The 18,928-nt window shown below is 37.1% G+C and overlaps 1 protein-coding gene across 3 annotated transcripts in view; it reads left to right on the top strand.

Annotated features, from left to right (window-relative positions):
- The window catches only part of SMCHD1 (structural maintenance of chromosomes flexible hinge domain containing 1), an 87,863-nt gene extending 77,264 nt beyond the window's left edge, over positions 1-10,599 (top strand). For 2 of the 3 annotated variants that reach the window (XM_064507260.1, XM_064507259.1), the window contains exons 40-48: positions 132-217; positions 1,287-1,409; positions 1,685-1,875; positions 2,710-2,819; positions 4,132-4,202; positions 6,032-6,203; positions 8,236-8,394; positions 9,128-9,245; positions 10,181-10,599. In XM_064507260.1, coding sequence (XP_064363330.1) covers positions 132-217; positions 1,287-1,409; positions 1,685-1,875; positions 2,710-2,819; positions 4,132-4,202; positions 6,032-6,203; positions 8,236-8,394; positions 9,128-9,245; positions 10,181-10,292 — 1,142 coding nt within the window. In that variant the 3' untranslated portion in view covers positions 10,293-10,599. Of the gene's footprint in view, positions 1-131; positions 218-1,286; positions 1,410-1,684; positions 1,876-2,709; positions 2,820-4,131; positions 4,203-4,667; positions 4,752-6,031; positions 6,204-8,235; positions 8,395-9,127; positions 9,246-10,180 lie in introns of those variants that run through there. The other variant, XR_010387907.1, reaches the window with a different exon arrangement.
- The last annotated feature ends 8,329 nt before the right edge of the window (positions 10,600-18,928 follow it).

The following is an 18,928-nucleotide window of genomic DNA, read 5'->3' as shown; positions in this document are numbered from 1 at the left end:
GAGAACCTTAAATATTTTATATACCTTCAGCTGTGGGTGGGATCTTTCTAAAAAGCTGTAAGAAATTGCTTAAGATATGCTCCATTGCTTTCTCACATTTCCTTATTCTCTGTTGATTTTATTGGTTTCAGGTCAGGCTAAAGAAGCTGAAACAAGAGAAACTCACCTGAAGAATGAACTCAAAAAACATCAAATTGATTTACCACAGACAAACATAGTATGGCTTATTTCTTACTAGACTCCTTAACATCTTAAAAGTAAATGTAGATCTTAATATGAAATTGGTACATTATTGAATCACAGTGATATGGACGCAAGCACATGTTACCAAAACTTTGAAAGTTTAAACCATGAGGAAATTTTATGAATCAGTGCGAAACTTAAAGTCTTTTACTGTTCTACTGTTCTACCCCTCTCTCAAAGAAATTGCTAGGAAAAGAAGATAAGGTTCTCTTTTATATCCTGACTGTATTTTTGCTTTTCTGCTAAAGTTACTGGTGGTGTACTGGTACTGCTAGTCTTAAAAACTGGCTGTTACAGCCTGATTAGCATACATACACTGGATGTGTTCTGACACATTTTCTGGCATAAGCAGGCCAAAGGAAAACACTTGTTTTTACAGAATAAAGCATTTTGTATGTTATTGCCATGCCTAAAAATAAAGTTGAAAGGTTCAGTATAGTGTATCCCCATTACTAATTTTCCATAAAGATCCAATTTTGTTTTAAAGAAACTTTTTAAAGAACATTTTCAAACTACTAAAAAATTTTTAAATAATTATTTGAATTATCCCTTATCTTTAGGTCAAAAAACCACAAGTTTTATAGTAATTAATTGCAAATCAGTAAAATTAAGTTTTTCAATAGTACACATTGCACAATCACAATAGGTGAGTTCCCCCTGCTGGCTAAACTTTTCAGGCCTGAACGTAGTTCCCTTCTTCTAAAATGCTTTCTTTTTGTTCATTTGTGGTTGTCTCTTCCTTTTGGTTCAAACTTTCTTCAGTTTGGCTCTAATCAAGTTCTGGTAGCTCTTTGTGAAAGAGCTTGACAGAAAGAAATGTGAGGTCCTTGAAGTTTTTAAACAAATAGTAATAATAGAGTTCGTAGCCACAATTACACTGTCTCCTTTTGCTGTTCTCTAGGATTACATGCAACTGTCCTCTATATAATAAGAGTCTATTTTAGAGGATTGAATGTTTGTATTAGTAACTTGTTTAACAACAGATGCTTTATCTGTTCCTGTAGCTTGATATATGCTTGCTTACTTTCCATTTTAATTCACAGCTTCAGTATGTAGATTCTCTCATAAAACAGAAGATGATGGATCAAGAAGGAGTAATGAAGCAGCCAAGGCGAACTTGTACCCTCCCAAATTACCCAAAAGGCAACCAGGATATTTTAGGCAAGGTGAGATGCATCCCAAAGAGCCCTTCAAATCAGTTTTCTTGGTTCCAGGAGGTGCTGGTGATGAAAAATTAGCAAACAGAATATCTGAGTAATTCTTGGAACGCAGTTTTGAGGAAAAGATAGCATTCTAGTCCCATTAGATGTGCAGGTCTTCTAAAGGGGCCGTCGATGGGGGAATTAAATATCTGATTGGAGTTGCAGAAAGATTGTGATTAGTATGAAAAGGGGACATGGTCTTTGCTCCTATTTTGACTGTTCTAACTTCTGTGGCACAGATTGCACATTTAGCACAAATTGAGGATAACGAAGCAGCAAAAGTTATCTCTTGGCATTTGGCAAGTGACATGGACTGTGTAGTCACGCTGACTACTGAAGCTGCTCGTTGTATTTTTGATGAAACTCAAGGTCGACAGCAAGTGTTACCGCTTGATTCAATTTACAAGAAGACACTCCCCGACTGGAACAGGTAGAGGAAAAACAATGAAATTTCTGTATTTTTAGTACATACTTCTTCAACTTTGTTTAATTTGTTTTTTAAACTTTACTCATATTAAAGATCTGAAGTATAAAATTTCTGGCCTCACAATAATAGCAATGGCAGTGTCAGTTGGAATGTTAACTGAAATCCTAGTTTCATGCAGTTAACTGTGCATTGTTCTTTCTGTATTTTATAGGATATTTCTCTTAAAAAGAGAAGACAATTTTCAATTTTTCTTCACCATAAAAACATTATTGCATGTTTTCTAGATTAGGAACTCAATTTTTTTTAATAATTCTACCTCTTTAAATAAAATTCTAACTTTTTTTAAAATCCAGCTCCTGAGCACATTCCATAAAATCATCTGTAGTAATAGAAGTTAATAATAATAAATTGATTTGTTTTCTTAGAAAATAAAAGAAAATATAGAAATCCTGTCTGTGCCTGAAAATAGTTTGCTTATGAAGATGACTACTAACATTGTAAAGACAAGACTTTTAAATAAGTTTTGATGTGCAAATATATTTAAAAGGTCCAAAATCTCAGGTTTTTTTAAAAGAGCATATTAAAACTTGCCCATAAAATTAGTCACATTAAATTGGTGCATATATGTTGCATATAAAAATTTGTTTTTCACCAAAGCATCCCTAGTATAATTGGCATTTTATTTAATGTTGGGATCATCTAGCTCCTAATGTGGAAGTGTTGCGATGTATTCAATTCAGTTAGTGATTTCTGGCTAGATTGTCAGAAGAAATAATAAAGTAAGGACAAATTACTTTTTTTTCTTCTTCTTCCTCACCCTTCCCTTTCTTTAAATAGGCCTTTGCCTCACTTAAGAAATGGAAAAATCTGCTTCAGACCTGTTGGAAATCCTGTATTTGCCAGAGATCTGCTAACATTTCCAGATAATGTAGAGCACTGTCAAACGGGTAAATGTCATTAAAGAATATGTTAGTAACTTTTTTTCTTACATAGAAACATCACAAATCATAAATTGTTTAGTAATCTCCATTAAGACATTTGCAAATACCAGCGTACCTTCATCATAATATCTCCTGGTAAAAAGAGCAGGACATTAGTGTTAAAAATTTGCGAGCAACCATTATGAATATTTCAATGACTACTGTCTTTGCCTGTTGTCTTATTTTTCTCTATCTTCTAGAGCTTTTTTCTTTTTTAAATTACTACACCGTTGTTTTATATTTCCAAGCTTGTGTAAGCAAAACCTGACAACCATATGTTAGTTTTATGTTTTCTTATTGCAGAAATTACTGATTTCATGATGTTTTTTCAGTCCTACTCCTACTCCATGTGCAATGCATTGATTTATATACATTCAGACCAAACTGTACATTGCTATATGTTATGCTTAAATATTTACAGTAAAACTAAGTTTTTAATATTTAGGTAGCTTTCAGTTTAGGCAAATTTCATCCTCCTGCTCTTTCTAACCACTTAGCAATACCTACCTTCTCCTACCCCCTTTTTCTTAAATTTGATAGAGCCAAACCATTATACCCAGAGCTGGAACTTCAATAACTTTTTCATTTCACTTCACAACTTTCCAGTATTGAAATATTCCTCTCCAGTGTTAATAAAAAATGCTTTTTATTCCAGTTTGTTTTCCCAAAGTTAAATACTCTGTCAGAGACTTTAGCTACAATTTCTTTTTTGTGTCTCCTGCTACCAGATAAGCTATTGCTTTTCTGAGCTAATTCAAAAACCGCGTAGCTTGAGATGTCTTATGGAAGGCTGCATTAAGTTATACTTTTTATGGAACAATATTTTTATTAACAGAACAAGGGACTTAAAAAATTTGTATCATCAACTTCTGATTGCTTTATTCTTTGTTAATCCACTGAATAAATCAAGAACACTACCCAGGGAGGAGCAGAAAAATAAATTACCATTTATATAATTTCCTAAACTCAGGATTTTATTTTGTGGGTCTTTACAAATTTAAATATAAGATATCAAGAGAATGCATTGGTAGAAAATAGTCACTTACGTCATAAAGCAATTAAATGTTCTGAATTTCTTTCTTTATAAATTCTATGGTGAAAACAGAAGTTTGTATATTCATTTTAATCTCAATAAAATTTCTTTGAAAAAGATAGTGCACATACTATATCCCTTGCACTCATCTGAAAGCTGGAATAGTGAAGCCTCAGAATTGGTTTTTCAAAACTTAAGTTATTTTGTTGCAGAGAAGTTTCACTGTTCAAAAAATTACATTTTCAGTGTTCGGGATGCTTTTGGGTGACACTATCATTATAGATAACTTGGATGCTGCCAATCATTACAGAAAAGAGGTATGTTCTATCGTTTTGGTTACTTTTTATTGTTGTTATTATTTTAGAAAATACGATAGAGCTACATATTTAATATGTTATAAACTTAAAATGATGGATTGCTAACTGTAATGCTGCATGACCTATACGTTTTCATCTGTGGACGACCTGCTCCAGAATGCTTATTGTCCGTAAGTCTCAAAGCCTTTGACAGTGAATGAAATCTTTATTATTGGCAGTGACAAGATTATCTCCATTTAACAAATTCCATTATATGAATGCTGCCATGAAGCATGGGACTGTGTTTTTAAAGACCAGACATTTGTAGTTTTGCTGTTAGTGTGAATGCAAGTTCTTCAGTAGTTTCCTAGTCCCTGTATTTACAAAGAAAGAATCTGAGGCATGTCATGAAAATTGAGACCCACTAAAATGACTAAGATCTTGATGTGAAACTTATTAGACCTTTTTCTGACCTGTTTTGTTTAGGTTTAATGGGACAAATTTCAGCAGACAAGAGTATATGTTCTGAGGAAGTCCTGACACTGGGCACTTTCTGTTTCAGCTTACGAGGTTGTTACAATTGAAATACTGATTCAGCATAAGAATTAGAACTGTACTGATTAAACATTAAGCTCTTGAGGCTAGATGCTCTTTCTTTTTTCTCTCCGGATGTATGAGAAATTACATTGTAGAGTTGCTCTTAAGAGAATGACAAGTTAAGGAGGAATCTCTGGTGACATCTAAAATTGGATGCCGGTTTCATTCTTTTACAGTCAGTGCAGCACTGATTTCCTTCTCTGTACTATGGGCCTGACCAGCTCTTCTGCTCTGTGATCCTGTTCACCTTTTATTGCCTACTGCTAGCTGGTGACCTAAGAACAAAGAATGTCTTAAGTCTTGCCAAAGAATATTTCAGAAATATAGATATAGTTGTAGTAAAAACCAGGTGCTTCACTTATTTATGAATAGTTTAATTTCATCATGCATTATCACCATTTCAGTGTCTGTTAAGTGAACAAATAGCTATCATTTTTTCAACTGGGAAAACTGTATGTGTTTGTTTCGTCAGAAATCATGTCTTTAAGTGAATTTTAGTTATCAAAACTATTATAAGCAAAATATGTATAAGTGTGTGTGTGTGTGTGTGTGTGTATATTTAGATTACATACATACTATATATGCTTTATTGCAACAAACTCAAACAGGAGAGTTAGATTTGGTTGTTAACCTGTACATAAAACAGCGTATTTAGGAGAGTGACGGTCTGTGTCAATTTGGAAAAAGGAATTTCTGTATGCAGTCACTCCTGACTTCTCAGAAAGAAGTCTGGTTCATTTCATTTGGTGAGTCAATCACTGCATTTGTTTTGATCACCCACCACAGGTAAATTTCATCAACTCCGTGGAAGTTTTATTGGACATGTTCTAAGAAGTAAATCCCTTGGATTCCAGATGCTTTGAATTTTGTTCATTAAAAAAAAAAAAAAAAAAAAAAAACCACTGTCCTTTTGATACTTCCTCAAATAAGTGCTCACAATTCTTCCCAAAACTAACCTTTATTGTCACTACTTCATAGTATATGATGATAATGAGCCGTCTCCCATAGTAGACCTAAATTCTGCCCCCAGCATGTTCTCTTAAAATATGAGGACAAAAAAAAATCCAGGTTTCATAATTATTGGTAATGCTGTTTAAATTTAGTATATTTATTCTGTTACTTGAGACCAAAGTCATGAAATGAAATATATCCCCTTTAGAGAACCAGCCACATTGCAGTTGAAAAAAGCTTCACAACACCATTCCTGAAAACTTGAAGTTACTAATTTAATATCACTTTTTATACCTGTGTAGGTTGTAAAAATCACACATTGCCCTACATTGCTGACTAGGGAAGGAGACAGGATTCGCAGCAATGGAAAATTTGGAGGCCTTCAGAATAAAGCTCCTCCAATGGACAAACTCAGAGGAATGGTATTTGGAGCACCCATGCCAAAACTTTACTCTACTCTCTCTGGACAGATCGGTAGGTTAATGAAGTTATGAAAATATAGAATTTCCAAAATTATATTCATTGCATATATTTGCTATTTTTTATGTAATATAAGAAGGAAAAATTCAATTTAGTGTAAAGTTATTTTTTAAAAAGTATGATCTGTACAATGTTCTATTTGTGAATATCTCTTTTCTTAAAAGCTTAAGCTATTAAATTTCCTGAAAGAAAAAATATTTTTACAAATCATCAGATATTCCCCCTTTTTCTCAGTCTTATTAGTGAGAAGAGCATTAACATTGATAGTCATTCAAACAGCAGCCCTAAGAAGGTTGGGCTGGTTGAATTACAGTATCCTTCAAAACAGAAGCTGGAAGTCTCTACACCAGGAATACCGTATATCAATTCAGAATTTCTTACTGTGCAGTTGAGCTCTGTGAAGCAGTGGCAGAAAAATTCCTATTCTCATCAGAATCATCCACAACATCTTTTACATTATTTCCCTAAAAAGAAGATAGGTTGTTTTTCCTACAGGATCACTTACGTTTCACTATGTGCTTAGATTCTTCCTTTCAGAATACAGGTTATAAATGCAATTAAAAGATGGCAGTTACTGACATGTAATAGCTGACTGAATTGTAAAGCACTGAAAGTCTTATTCACAAGTTAGGGTTGTTCTTAATACTTAATTTTTAAAAGCATGGACATATAGCTTTTCTATATGAGTACTCCTAGAAATATGGGATACATAGTATGTGTGTGTACATGTACATATTGGAGTAGCCTTATATATGAGGAAACTATTTAACATTGACCTGTTCAGGGAGAAAAGAAGACTAAAAAGGTCTTTTCTAGGACTTTCAGTAAAAATATATTACATCTTAGAATAACATAGTAAGCATTTCAGCTACAGATGGAAATTTGCTGTTTTTAGCACATTTTATATTTGTCTATCAACACATTTTCAATTATGGAACTTAATTGTTACCAAATGTGGATTAAATTGGAATTTTTACAATTAGTACAGGAACAATCATGATACAAGAGAAGGACGTGTTTTAATTCCACTTGGATAGTCTCTAGACATTTAAAAGGAAATAATAGTGAAGTTCCATATGAAGGACAGCACCTAATTTTACAAGACTTGTTCTGAAGTGAATTACAGACTTAACATTAGTCGTGAATTGTTGTCCTTGTATGTTTATAGCTAAAAGGAAAATAGTTACTTAAACTGTGATTACACTTACAAGGTGCTTGGAAAACTGTAAAGCATGTACAGTGCCTTAGCCAAACTGCAGTAACTATCTGTGAGAATGTTTTCATCCTGTGGCAAATGCTAGGTGTACAGTAATGTTCAGTTAAAGCTTTGTGCAAGCTGTCTTACATTAACCACAAAGTAAAAGTAAAAGGAATGAGCCTGGGCTAACATGCTTGAACCCTTTCTTTATTGCTTCACACGTTTGTTCAATGTGCGGATGCAGGCATGTTCTTCTTCTCTTACACTAACAAGAGTAACAAGTTTGTTGCCCTTGTTCACGAGTCTACTGATACTGCCTAGGTTAAATTTTCAAAGATGTGACAAAATCAAACTCAGTAAATGTTTTCCACAAGGTGGACTAGAATTCCAAGTCAGTTTTAGAAGCTTCAGCTTTGTGGCTCTAAGAGCAAAAAAAGACTACAAACACACTTAATGGCATCAAGGGTAGGGGATTCAGTTTGAAGTGCATAAAAGACAAGATGTGTAAGAAAAAAAAGAAAAAAGAAAAAAATTGCCTGTTTGCCACAGTCATTTCCAGAGTTCAGTAGTACTTTGCTCTGATCTAGATACCTGCTCAAAAAGAAAAAAAAAATCATGATATTAGATGTGCTTTTTCAGCCTCTCTCTACAGTCACTTTAGGCACAGCCACTGGCCCACTGTAGGTTTGGGTAGGGTTTTTTAATAGCAATTTTTGAAATATATGTTTTGTTTTGAAGCTTGTACTTTGAATTGTATTTGGTAGCCTTCTAACTCATAATGACTGCTTATTTAATCTTCTATGTTTTATTATTTTATTCTTCAATTAGATCTTCTTCAGCAATACCGTACAGCAGTGGTGAAACTTGATAATGTGCATAAGGATCTTGATTCACAGCTGCGGTCACTTAACACTCCAGAAATGCAAAAGAAAAAACAGGAACTTGCCGAACAAGAGAAAAACCTCAAGCTAATAGAACAAAAACTGGGTATGTTATTATGTTAGGTTTTGTTAACACCCTTCAGTGTATAAAGGAGGCGAACTTTTAACTACATCCAGATGTATTCCACACTTGCAAACTGACAAATTCGAACTATGAAGAAAGTCCAAGTTTACTTAAGAGCTTAGAAATTTTTGATTTTAGAGAAATAAGAGAAAAGCTGTATGTATTGTGATGCTGTGTGTGCTGCCTAGATCAGCAATGCCCATTAATGTGTTCAGATAATACAAAATGTGGTCAGTTAGTGTCTTGTGAACATGAGACTATGATCTCACTAATAAGAGATTATGTAACTGTATTAGTCCAGCTTGCCCAGTGTAGAGAACATTGAAAATCTTTTTGAAATGACTGCATAGTAAAGAGCTGAATTGCTTTTGCTAAGGAAACATGATCAAAACATTGTACTATAAAAAGAAACACCCCTACTTCTACAAGGATAGTATTTCCAAAAGTTAGAAATGTATTTTAGGTCAAGGTCAAATAATTTGAGACACTTCAAAATAAATTTGGAAAAATCAATATATGCTCTGTGATATCTGTAAATTAAGCAGAAAGATTTTACATATCAACTTTGAACTCAGTTTCAGACATAAAGTAACTATCAAATTTATGGCAAGTCTTAGGCATTACTTCAGAGATTTGATATTACTGTTTCAGGACCCATTTATAACCAATAGGGTTTTTTCTTTTTAATTTGTTCTTATTTGCAATGTTTTCATAGGTATGACTCCATCAGATAAGGTCACTGAATCATTACTTCAGCCTATAATGCTAGAAATGTGTGACACTCCTATCCCTCCCAAAAGAATGCGAAGAGAAACAATAAAAAAATTATACAGGTAAGTCCATTTTGAATGTAGTCATTACTTTTCCATATCCTGAATTCAAAGTGAAAATGAGTTTGGTTTTTTGTGCTGGAGATTTAAAAAAATAACATTGGTATACAATAACCAATGATTAAAAGAGTTTGCAGAAGGCAGACTTTCAATTTCAACTTTTAAGCTTTTGTTGTTGCATTAGCAACAAGACTACACAACTTGCTTACTAATTCAAATTCTGCTTCCCTTTATGCAATGATTGATTGGCATCTACGTGCATTCACATATTCCCAGTCTTTTCTGGTATTTTCAACTCTGTTACACCCTAGAAATATTTGAGATGGCTTGGTCTGTAAACTCTTAAATTTTCATGTCAGACATGAACAGAGAAGATCATTCTTATGTAGCTATTTCTAACTAAGTGTCTAAAAGGAGCTGGTGGTAAACTATTTAACACAAGTATCTCTTTACCTGTTTATCTACTTCTGCATGCCTGTGTGGGTTAATGAGCATTTTGTAGACAAAAAAATTAAGGGAATTGTGTAACTTTACATCTTCAAAATGACATGGAACTGACTATTCCATTTCTTGAATCTCTCCTCATGACTGCATCATTGGCTTTGTTGAATTGTGATCATACTTTTCAGATTATTTAATTTTTTTAATTGTATTCTGTAAATTTCAGTATGAGTTTTCACTGTATTACAATGTCTTTTTATTATTTACATGTGGTTTTTTTTCCCACGTGTAGAACTTAAGCAGTTAGGTATTAGAGGTATTTAAATTGTATATTATCCTGATACTAATCCTAACTGTAACAAAATAATTACAAGAATAAGAAGCCATGCACAAATTTGGGGACTACAGTATTTGTACTAGTTGGCGCTCTGTGCATTTCATCAGTTACAGCTTTAAAAGACTTGGATTGTAAACTACTCTACTATGTTTTTGTTTAGTTCGGAAGAATGGATCTCTTCTCCCACAAAGAAGCAGCAGCAGCCGCAACAGCAGCCACTGCAGATATCCCCTTCAGAACTTAATGGAACTCCACGAAAGAGAAAGGCATAGACTGAACAGACTTGATGGAAGTAGCTTTGTATTGAAAATGTGAATAAGTTAGGTTAAAGGAAATATTCATGTTGTATTACCCCTTACTATGAAGATTTTTATACTGATAGAAGATATAAATGTATTTCAGTTGGTAGTGACAAAAATTTAAGTATTTAACATTGATAGCCTAATTTTTGTATAGTTAATTTTCATTTCTAAAAGCTTTCAGAGTTTTTATTTCATGTGTGAAAAAAAGTTTAAAATATATCCTTTTTTATTTATAAAAAATCAATCTTTTCAATAAAAATGCTGCAATACAAAGCACTGCCAATATAATGCATTGTAATAATTAAGTCAACAGACTGTAGTGAAGTGAGATTTTCATTTAAAAAGCATCACACGTTGTCTTGGGGAAGAGAACTTTCTGTATTGCTCTTTTTTGATGGATGAAATGTCAAGGTATTGTCATGTCAAGTTAGAAGGGACGTTTGGAGCAGTGATATACTGAGATCTAACTACAGCCGTTTGCAGAATCTTCAGAGAATTAACAAGCCAACGTCTAAGGCTATGTCCAAAGTGTTAATGTGAAAATTGGTATCTCCTTCAGACTGTGTTAACAGAGAAACAAAGTAGCAAATTGTGAGTAGTAACAGTGCAACAGGTTTACTAGGAGGCCGTTCTGTGGATGGGGAAGGGTCACTTCATGGGTACAAATGAGATGTAATATTATCCCAGTGCTAAGCTTTTTTTAATGGTAGTATTACCATAATCTTCATAAAGCAGCCTTGGTACTTAAGCAGATCAGAAACTGGTCCTTGACACCAAAAGTGTGACTATGACAGAAGGATTTCAGTAGGAAAAACTGTCGTCAGCTTTGCAGCTGAACTGTGTATATGCGTTGTGAGATGTGGGGGGAATAGAGACTTAGGCAGAAGGTAAAATAACCACACTGGGAAACTGTAGATATCTGGACAAAATTTGATTTTATAAGGATATCTCCAGTTTAAAAAAACAAAAGATTCTGTTGACTTTCATGAAAAACTAAAGAAACATAAAGCTTACCATATTTTAAAAAAATGAAGTTTTAAAATGCTAAATAAAATAATGAACAGGTAAATGAGACAAAAAAGAGGAAGAGTCAGAGGTTACCTCTAGACTCTAGACTAACTGCATCGCAAGGATTTTAGTAACATACGGGACAGAAAATGACCAGCCATGACTAAAGATTTCAGTTTCAGCCAGGCTCAGTCTGAGCTGTTGGAAGTGGACTTTATGTAGGAGACTGTATGAAAAATATAGGTTAAGGAGAGAAAGCTAAACTTGAAACAGTAGAAAAAATATAGATTAAGGAGAGAAAGCTAAACTTGAAACAGTATAAAAATATTACTCGAAACTATATAAATGTAAATAAACAACATAGCAGGAGAAGAAGATCAAGGATGAGGACAAGCCTCAAAGAATTCTTGCTTTGGAGTGACAAGACAGTATCAAATCTACAGATTTATACTCACTTGGCAACAAGCACTTTATATACCTTTATATATAGCTTTTCTGAAAAGGGTCTTTGATCTTAGAAAGATAAAATCACATCCTGCTGTCAATTTAACAATGCTGGTCATTGTTGCACATCTCTGTGTGACATTTCTAATAAAATACATTTCTCCCAATTCAGTTTGAAGGAAGTAACGCATTCTGGAATAGACGGAGTTCTCCAAAACCTGTCTTAATGACAACTAAATTATCTGAGGCATCATTTTGAATAATTCCGTTTTCTTTAAGAATAGGACAAGTGTAACGTAACATAAGTAGCTAGAATGCAAAATTAACTGTAAGAGAGCAGTGAAGTACTTCAGTCTTGTTAGAAAACCAATTTTGTCACATTAAACAGCTGGCTGAGAAACAGAAAACTATTCTCCCCTATGTATAGATCAGCCTGGAATAGGAGTCTTTCCTTGCTGAGGACCAAGGAAGTCTTTCAGCATCTCTTGGTAAACCACAAATAGCCCAGGTATGTGCACACATGCACGTGCACACATGCACACACAAACAGCTGCAGTATGAAGTGAACTGGTGGGCCATGTCTGGCCCAAACACGGTATATTCCCTTCCCCCGTAGTCATCCTACATGCTGGAGTACATACACTGAAGCACACTAGTTTGGGCTCTGATTTCTTCCTTATTTTTATATCAAATTAGCAAGGATTTATTTTATAAATTTGTATAATCAAGCCAAATAGACCTAATGGCAAGTTTTGGATTTTCATACTATTCCACATACGAAAATTTCTGTGTTGGACATTTGGTTTAGTAGATCTATTACTAGCAACATATCATTTTGTAGTGCTTTAATCGTAAGTTGTAATGCATGAGAGGAGGGGAATATCCAGATTTCAAAAGGAAATTAGTCACTGCTTTTTCATCTGGGAGCATTGGTGTAGTATGTATATGAAACAGGCACTTGAGCAAGTCATTCTGCTTTTTCTTTCATGTTCGAAGGGACCATGATGCATGTTTAATCTGGATCTCCTATGTATAATAGGCCAAAGACTATTCTAGACCTGCCTCAGTCAGTTTTCCTGTATTTCAGCTCTAGATTTGGACATCGCGACCTGAACCAGGCAACCATGTCAAAAATTGTCCTGCCACATGAAGTTGCTCTCTAACTTCAAGTACTTAGTAGTTCTTTCAAATGAATTTATTTCTATTCTGACTTCTGCCTAGCCTCAACCTCCAATCTCTGCATGATCTTAAATCTTACTAAATACCTATTCTAGCAGAAATGTTTCCTTTAGAAATGCATTTCTTACCTTCAGATGTGAGTAGATGCTCTATTAGTTTCATGTAATGTATCTCCCACCTGGAAGAAGCAAACAGGAAATTAAGGATGGTTTACCAGGGTTTTACAGTAACTATAAGTCTGCAGGGGACTTCAGCAGGGACTTTTCAGGATTTTTCAGCAGAATGATTGAAGTATTTGTTACAGTTCGAGTTACTGCTTTGCATAGCTGTTTAGGGCAGCTGATTTGGTTCTGCCAAAACATTTAAGCTCTGAAGCTGTGTGTCCATTTTTTCTCTACCCATTCTTTACTCTAACAGAGAGATCTAGGAATGTATGTTGTGCTCTTTGAAGACTCCCCAGCCTCAAAGAAAGTTTCCTAATCTGTTTCACTGCTTTACATTCCCCGGAGGTGCTATCTTATTCTTGTAGGTGTGATTTTGTTAGTGCTGCTGTAGCTGCTCCTCTCCAGTCCAGCGACCTGACCTTGAAGTGCAACAGCCATAGTTGCATGCTCGGGGCTCCTTGAGAGCAAGCAGAGTGGAGCGGGGCAGAGACAGACGTAAGTGCCATGCTGCCAACGTGCTCCAACTGCAGACCTCGCGTTGGCATCTGCAACTTACTCTACCTCGGTGAGTTTATCTGCTTTCATGAGGGGCTGGTGGAAGGCTGGGCAGGAAGCAGCAGAGGAGGAAGCAGTTCTTCCTGAGCCCTGGGCCAGCTCATTGTGGGAATGAGGAGCCGGTTTCTGCTTCAGGCTGGAAGTGGCTCCCAGTGGGGAAAGGCTGCTGCCTGCCATGCAGGGCGCAGGGTTGAGCAGTGATGTGGGGCAGAAGAGCAGGCTGCGGGTGGCTGACCCCACCGTAGGGCTGCTCTGCAGCCAGCAGGTACCAGCCCCAGAGCAGAGTTGGTCTGGGGTCCCGCCTGGCTTGGCACCTCTCCTAGCTTGGGGAGACAGAAGCAGCCAGGCCTGAAGCTGAGGGACCCAGACTGGACGGGGCTTGCTTCACAGAGGCAACCGCCTTTGGGCATAGGCAGACAGAGTGGGACAGATTTCCTTGCCTCTGCTCAAAGGAGGGAAGTAGAGCGCTGAGGGGAAGCTCTGCTACCAGGGGAAGGGGGGTGGGAATAGGAATGCAACCTCCAGACATCACCTTCTCTGTTTCTCTCCTACAGACTCCCAGAGACACTCATGCTGCTGCTGTCCCAGTGTGGGGGGATGTTTGCAACAGGCACTAGTGTGCGGAGGCCCTTTGCCATACCCCATCAGGAAGCTGTGCCTACCAGCCTGGGAAAGAGGCCCACTGCTGTGCTGGGTGACACTGCTCCACACGGTGGGCCCTGTGCCCCCAGCAGCAGTGTTTTCCTGCCCAGTGGGTAGATTAGGTTTCCCCCATCAAAAGCCTTGATACTTTGCCCTAGCCCCCACTTGCAGCTTTTGTTGCCCCTCATTCCCCCTGCCCAAGACCCAGGATCATCATGTTGTATGCTGGGCTCATCAGTGAAGAGGGAGATTGGAGCATCTGTCGTTTCAACAAGGAGAGGCAGGGACTTGCAGCTCTGTGATATAAGCTGCTGAGTTCTCTGCTGGGTTTTCCTGCAGTACAGGGTAGATCTGACAGAAGTATATCAAAAAGAAACCTGAGTCCTGTGCTTGTGCTTGTGTCAGCAACTGTACTTACCTTCTTCCCAGCCTCCTTCAGCAGAGGAGAAAATGTCAATGGCAAGGTTGCTTTTTCTTTCACCCCTCTAAAGGACCATAGCTTGACTCCCAAGCCAGATTGTGTCTTCTAGAGTGTCCTTCCTTCCTTTCTTCTCTTCCTCCTCTTGCAAGCGTGAGGCAGAGATGGAAAGAAACTGCCTGTATCAGTTGGGTGGGGATACCCCATGTAACCCAGTGATGTTGGCCCTTGCTTCCCAAACCACGCTGCTGTAGCCTTCCAGCTCTTCCATCGGTACCATGGCCTAGGCTCCATTAGAATTCTGCAACACTACTTATACCTTTGAAGATTCATTAAAAATTAATATTAATTGTTCAGACAGTTATTATACAATTCTAGGACTCAATTTGTTTCAGACTTTCCATTCCTTCTTTTTGTTGTTAATCCTAACAGTCCTTTCCTACTGATATCTTTATCCTTCCTTATTACAGTTATCCACATTTTCTAGCTCTTCAGATGTACTTTACTTCCTTTTTTTTCCCCATGTGATAGCAGCAAAAAAGTCAGCATAGTTTTTAAAGTTTTTTTTAATCTTTTTCCTAGTCAGGAGAATAGGGCTTCTTAATCAGAAGCTGAGGTTATTTTTATGGATATTCAATAAAACCTTACTAAAGAACTGTCATTTGCCTTCATGCATGAACATTTTCTCCCAATAAATAAATTCTGCTCCCACTTGTTTTCATATTTAGGAAACAAAGGTGGATAAGATCACACTTCATTAGCACACAGCAAGCATAATCATTTTCACTGAGGCAACCACCACCAAACATTTTTTCAGTTGATTTGTCTTCATCTGTCAAGATGCAGTCCAATATAGAAGAAATGCAAATTAGTTTTAGTTCTTTCCTTTTAAAAAGTCTGTTGCATGTCCTCTAGGAACTGCAAATGCATTTTACTTATGGTAGCAGTAATTGGTATCTTTCAGCATAAAGTAACTATCACCTCCCTTTCTGCCTATTCCTAAAAAGGGTGTATCCCGTGATTTTGACATTCCCGTCACACCAGATCATCTCCCTGGGCTACAGTAACAGCGATCACTTCTGTTTCATAAAAAAGTATATGTGTGTATACACACACACAGATATATTTCTATGAATAATTCTGCTACTGTTATACTTCCACACACAGGCTCTTCCGCACCTGCCGTGACTATGGAAATGTACAGAGCTACAGCAGAGCTACTGTGTTGACTAGATGTACTTCAGCTGCATCAACACGCACTCTCTGTCCATGCTGCCTGTCTTCCCTGCAATGAAATGGTTCCAATGAACAGAGCGGTCTCAGCTCTAGCAAGCAGAAATTACATATACATGTGTGCACACACAATAACCATATGTAATTTTACTACAAACTGACCTAGGCCAAATTTTCAGATGTTAGTGGCAATTAAGCAACATAGCAAATGGCCTAATTTTAGCATGCTGAGCACCTTCAATTGGCAATAATATTTGTTCCACAGTTTTTACTGTGCATTTACTGTTTGGGTTCTTACAGTTCTCTCAGGTTTTTGTAGGACTGACTTGTTTATGGGGGCTCCAAAGAAATCCCTGCTCATTATTAATCTGTGTATAGTTATTTTTTAACATGCCAGCAATGAACTGTTTATGAATACAATCTTTAGGTCCTGCTTGCATGCACAAAATTAAGCACTCATGTAACATGCAGCAGAACTGGACCATAAAGACTAGAGCTTCTTCCTTCTTTTATTCAAAATTTCAAATATTTTACTGTGCCAAACTATTTGTTTCCCGGTCTTACACAAGAGCAGATTATGATTCATATTGTTCACATTTTTCTTTGTTCATTTAATAGTGTAGTCCACTAATTTTTGCCCAAAATATATTAACTTTTTTAGCAAGGGAATGTTACATTCTAGATATTTCAAGGACATTTAGTGAGTTCTCATTTCCTATCATCCACTCTCTCTTTATTACTCTTCTTATAAATCTGGCAGGCCAAATAAACCATATCATACACAAATTGTTGTATTCAACCATTATTTCTAGAACAGGCAAATGACTCTTTCCCCCCTCCCCCCCCCCCCCCAATTTACTTATGAGTTTGGAAGAATAGTGAGCTCATTAACTAACTGCGGGGAACTTTTCCTTCAGCATTTTTCATAAGAACCTATTCAAACATTTACTAATAAGAAACTGGTGAATGGGTTTTTGTGAATTAAAATTTGCTGCTTTGTCCAGCGGAAATGAGCCCAAAAAACTCTAAAACTTAACTTTCTGTGGTAAATAGCTGAAGGGGGCTAGTGAAAACAAACATTTCAAATTACACATGGCTCCTGCTTTTATCGTGTTTTTATGATTGGATCCAAAATCTGTTAAAGAAATGAAACAGCAGTACCAAAAAATTAGGAGGTTATTAAAGACTGCCTCATAATACATATAAACAGTCAACGTGAAGTCAGGTGGACTGGTACTCTCCAGCTTCATCTTGCTTTCAAGAACCTGGCTTTTTAGCTCCAAGGATCTTTTAGCACATGTGTATGTGTAGTGCATCTATCTAAATTGCTATCTTCTCAGTTGGAAGATATAGATCATAGGTTCAGCTCTGCTCAAGCTGGAAGAGCTGGTTGTGCAAGAGGAGATTGCTGACAGCCTGGGGAATGCAGCATTCTTCAGAAACAGTGGAGGCGAGCAGTTGGTGAGTTGCTCAAGAGCTGCTTTTCTTCAGCAGAGACCTGGGGCCATTGCAATACAACGGATGTCCTGTGAAAAGTGAGGAGGAGTGTTCAGAAGTCCTTGTAACCTTAGGGACTTTTGGCAGATGTAGTCATGACAGCAGTTTGAGCAATACTCACCAGAGCTAGCTCAGTGACTGAAAATTAAAGCACAGCTGCTGACGTTGAAGCGTACTACAGACTGGTGCATAGGCGAGAACCCTCACCTGCTGAAATACAGCCTGCTTCTGTTGCAACTGGTAGGTCTGACAGATAAACTAGCTATGGAGCGCTGCCTTTAGCTATAGCCATTTCTTACCTGTCTGAATCGACCTGAAGGCATATAGCAAGGCTGGCCGAACCAAACTCCTGTAGCAGCATGGGAAAATGGGGATAGGCTAGATCAGCTACTAAGTAGTGGTAACAGAAGTGTGTTGTTACATGGGCTTGTCCAAGCTTGCAACTAATCATGTCCTTCATTGGCATTTTAACTACCATTTTGAAGTTTGTATTACATTCCAAGTGGGGAGCCATCAGATGCCAGAGGCAGTTTATTGTCATGCACAGCTTGAAAGAAGGAAAAAGAAGTCCATCTAAAAGTGGGTGGTCAAGCCAAGACTGTGTTATCCAGCTGGATTCTGAGTGGAGATTTTATCTATCTGCAGAACTTGAGCTAGTCTAGGAGTCAGTGTCAGAGGGTCTGACCCATATGAGATTTGGCTATTCTTGTCCTCTTTCTTACTCTGCAAATGCTGTAAGGCCAACAGGAGTGCTGGGAGAGGGCTGTCCTTGCCTGACACTACACCGAGCCAAGATGACTTTTACTTTCCCCCCCTTATCCATCACTTGTGAGAGTAAGTTTATGATGCCCTTAGTCCTCTGTACCAAACTTTGCCTGCCAGACGTGCCAAGAGGATTCAGACCTCTACGGGACTGAAAATCAGGTCTGAAGCTTTGCATCTTCCAGAAGAAGACCTGACAGATTGTTTGCTCCTTGGAGGCCAAGGTTTGAGTCTATGGATGCTTCCAAGACTGAAGTAGCTTAAGGTTACAGATGAACCAGCCACAGATGCTCCTGAAAAGTGACTTCTTTGGGGATTTCCTAGAATTGATGCTGAAGGCACAGGGAAAACAAGCAGAGAAACTGAAACCACTGGAATTACTGAAAGTAAAATCCCAGCTAAGTGTGAGAGAAGTGAAAACTGAAAGGAGAGATGGGCGTATTTGTCAAGGTCAGACAGGATTACTGCGGTAGAGAGACATCAGGGCATTCATAGACAGGCCCTAAACTACCTCCTCAGAGGGACTCTGACAGCCCAGTTCTGTTTCCACATCCCTAAATAAACTCAAATTCAGGATTCTAATGATTGCAAGTTGTAAAACCTCTATGCAGTGGATTTGAAACTTATTCATGTTAAATAACATGACCCAAAAGACCTTTTATGGGCTACTTTTCCTCCCACTTGTAATCACATAACTTTCCTGA

Source organism: Dromaius novaehollandiae, chromosome 2 (genome assembly GCF_036370855.1).
Source record: "Dromaius novaehollandiae isolate bDroNov1 chromosome 2, bDroNov1.hap1, whole genome shotgun sequence".
Lineage (NCBI taxonomy): Eukaryota > Metazoa > Chordata > Aves > Casuariiformes > Dromaiidae > Dromaius > Dromaius novaehollandiae.
Note: the sequence above shows the minus strand (reverse complement) of the source record. Positions and strands in the feature narration are given on the sequence as shown.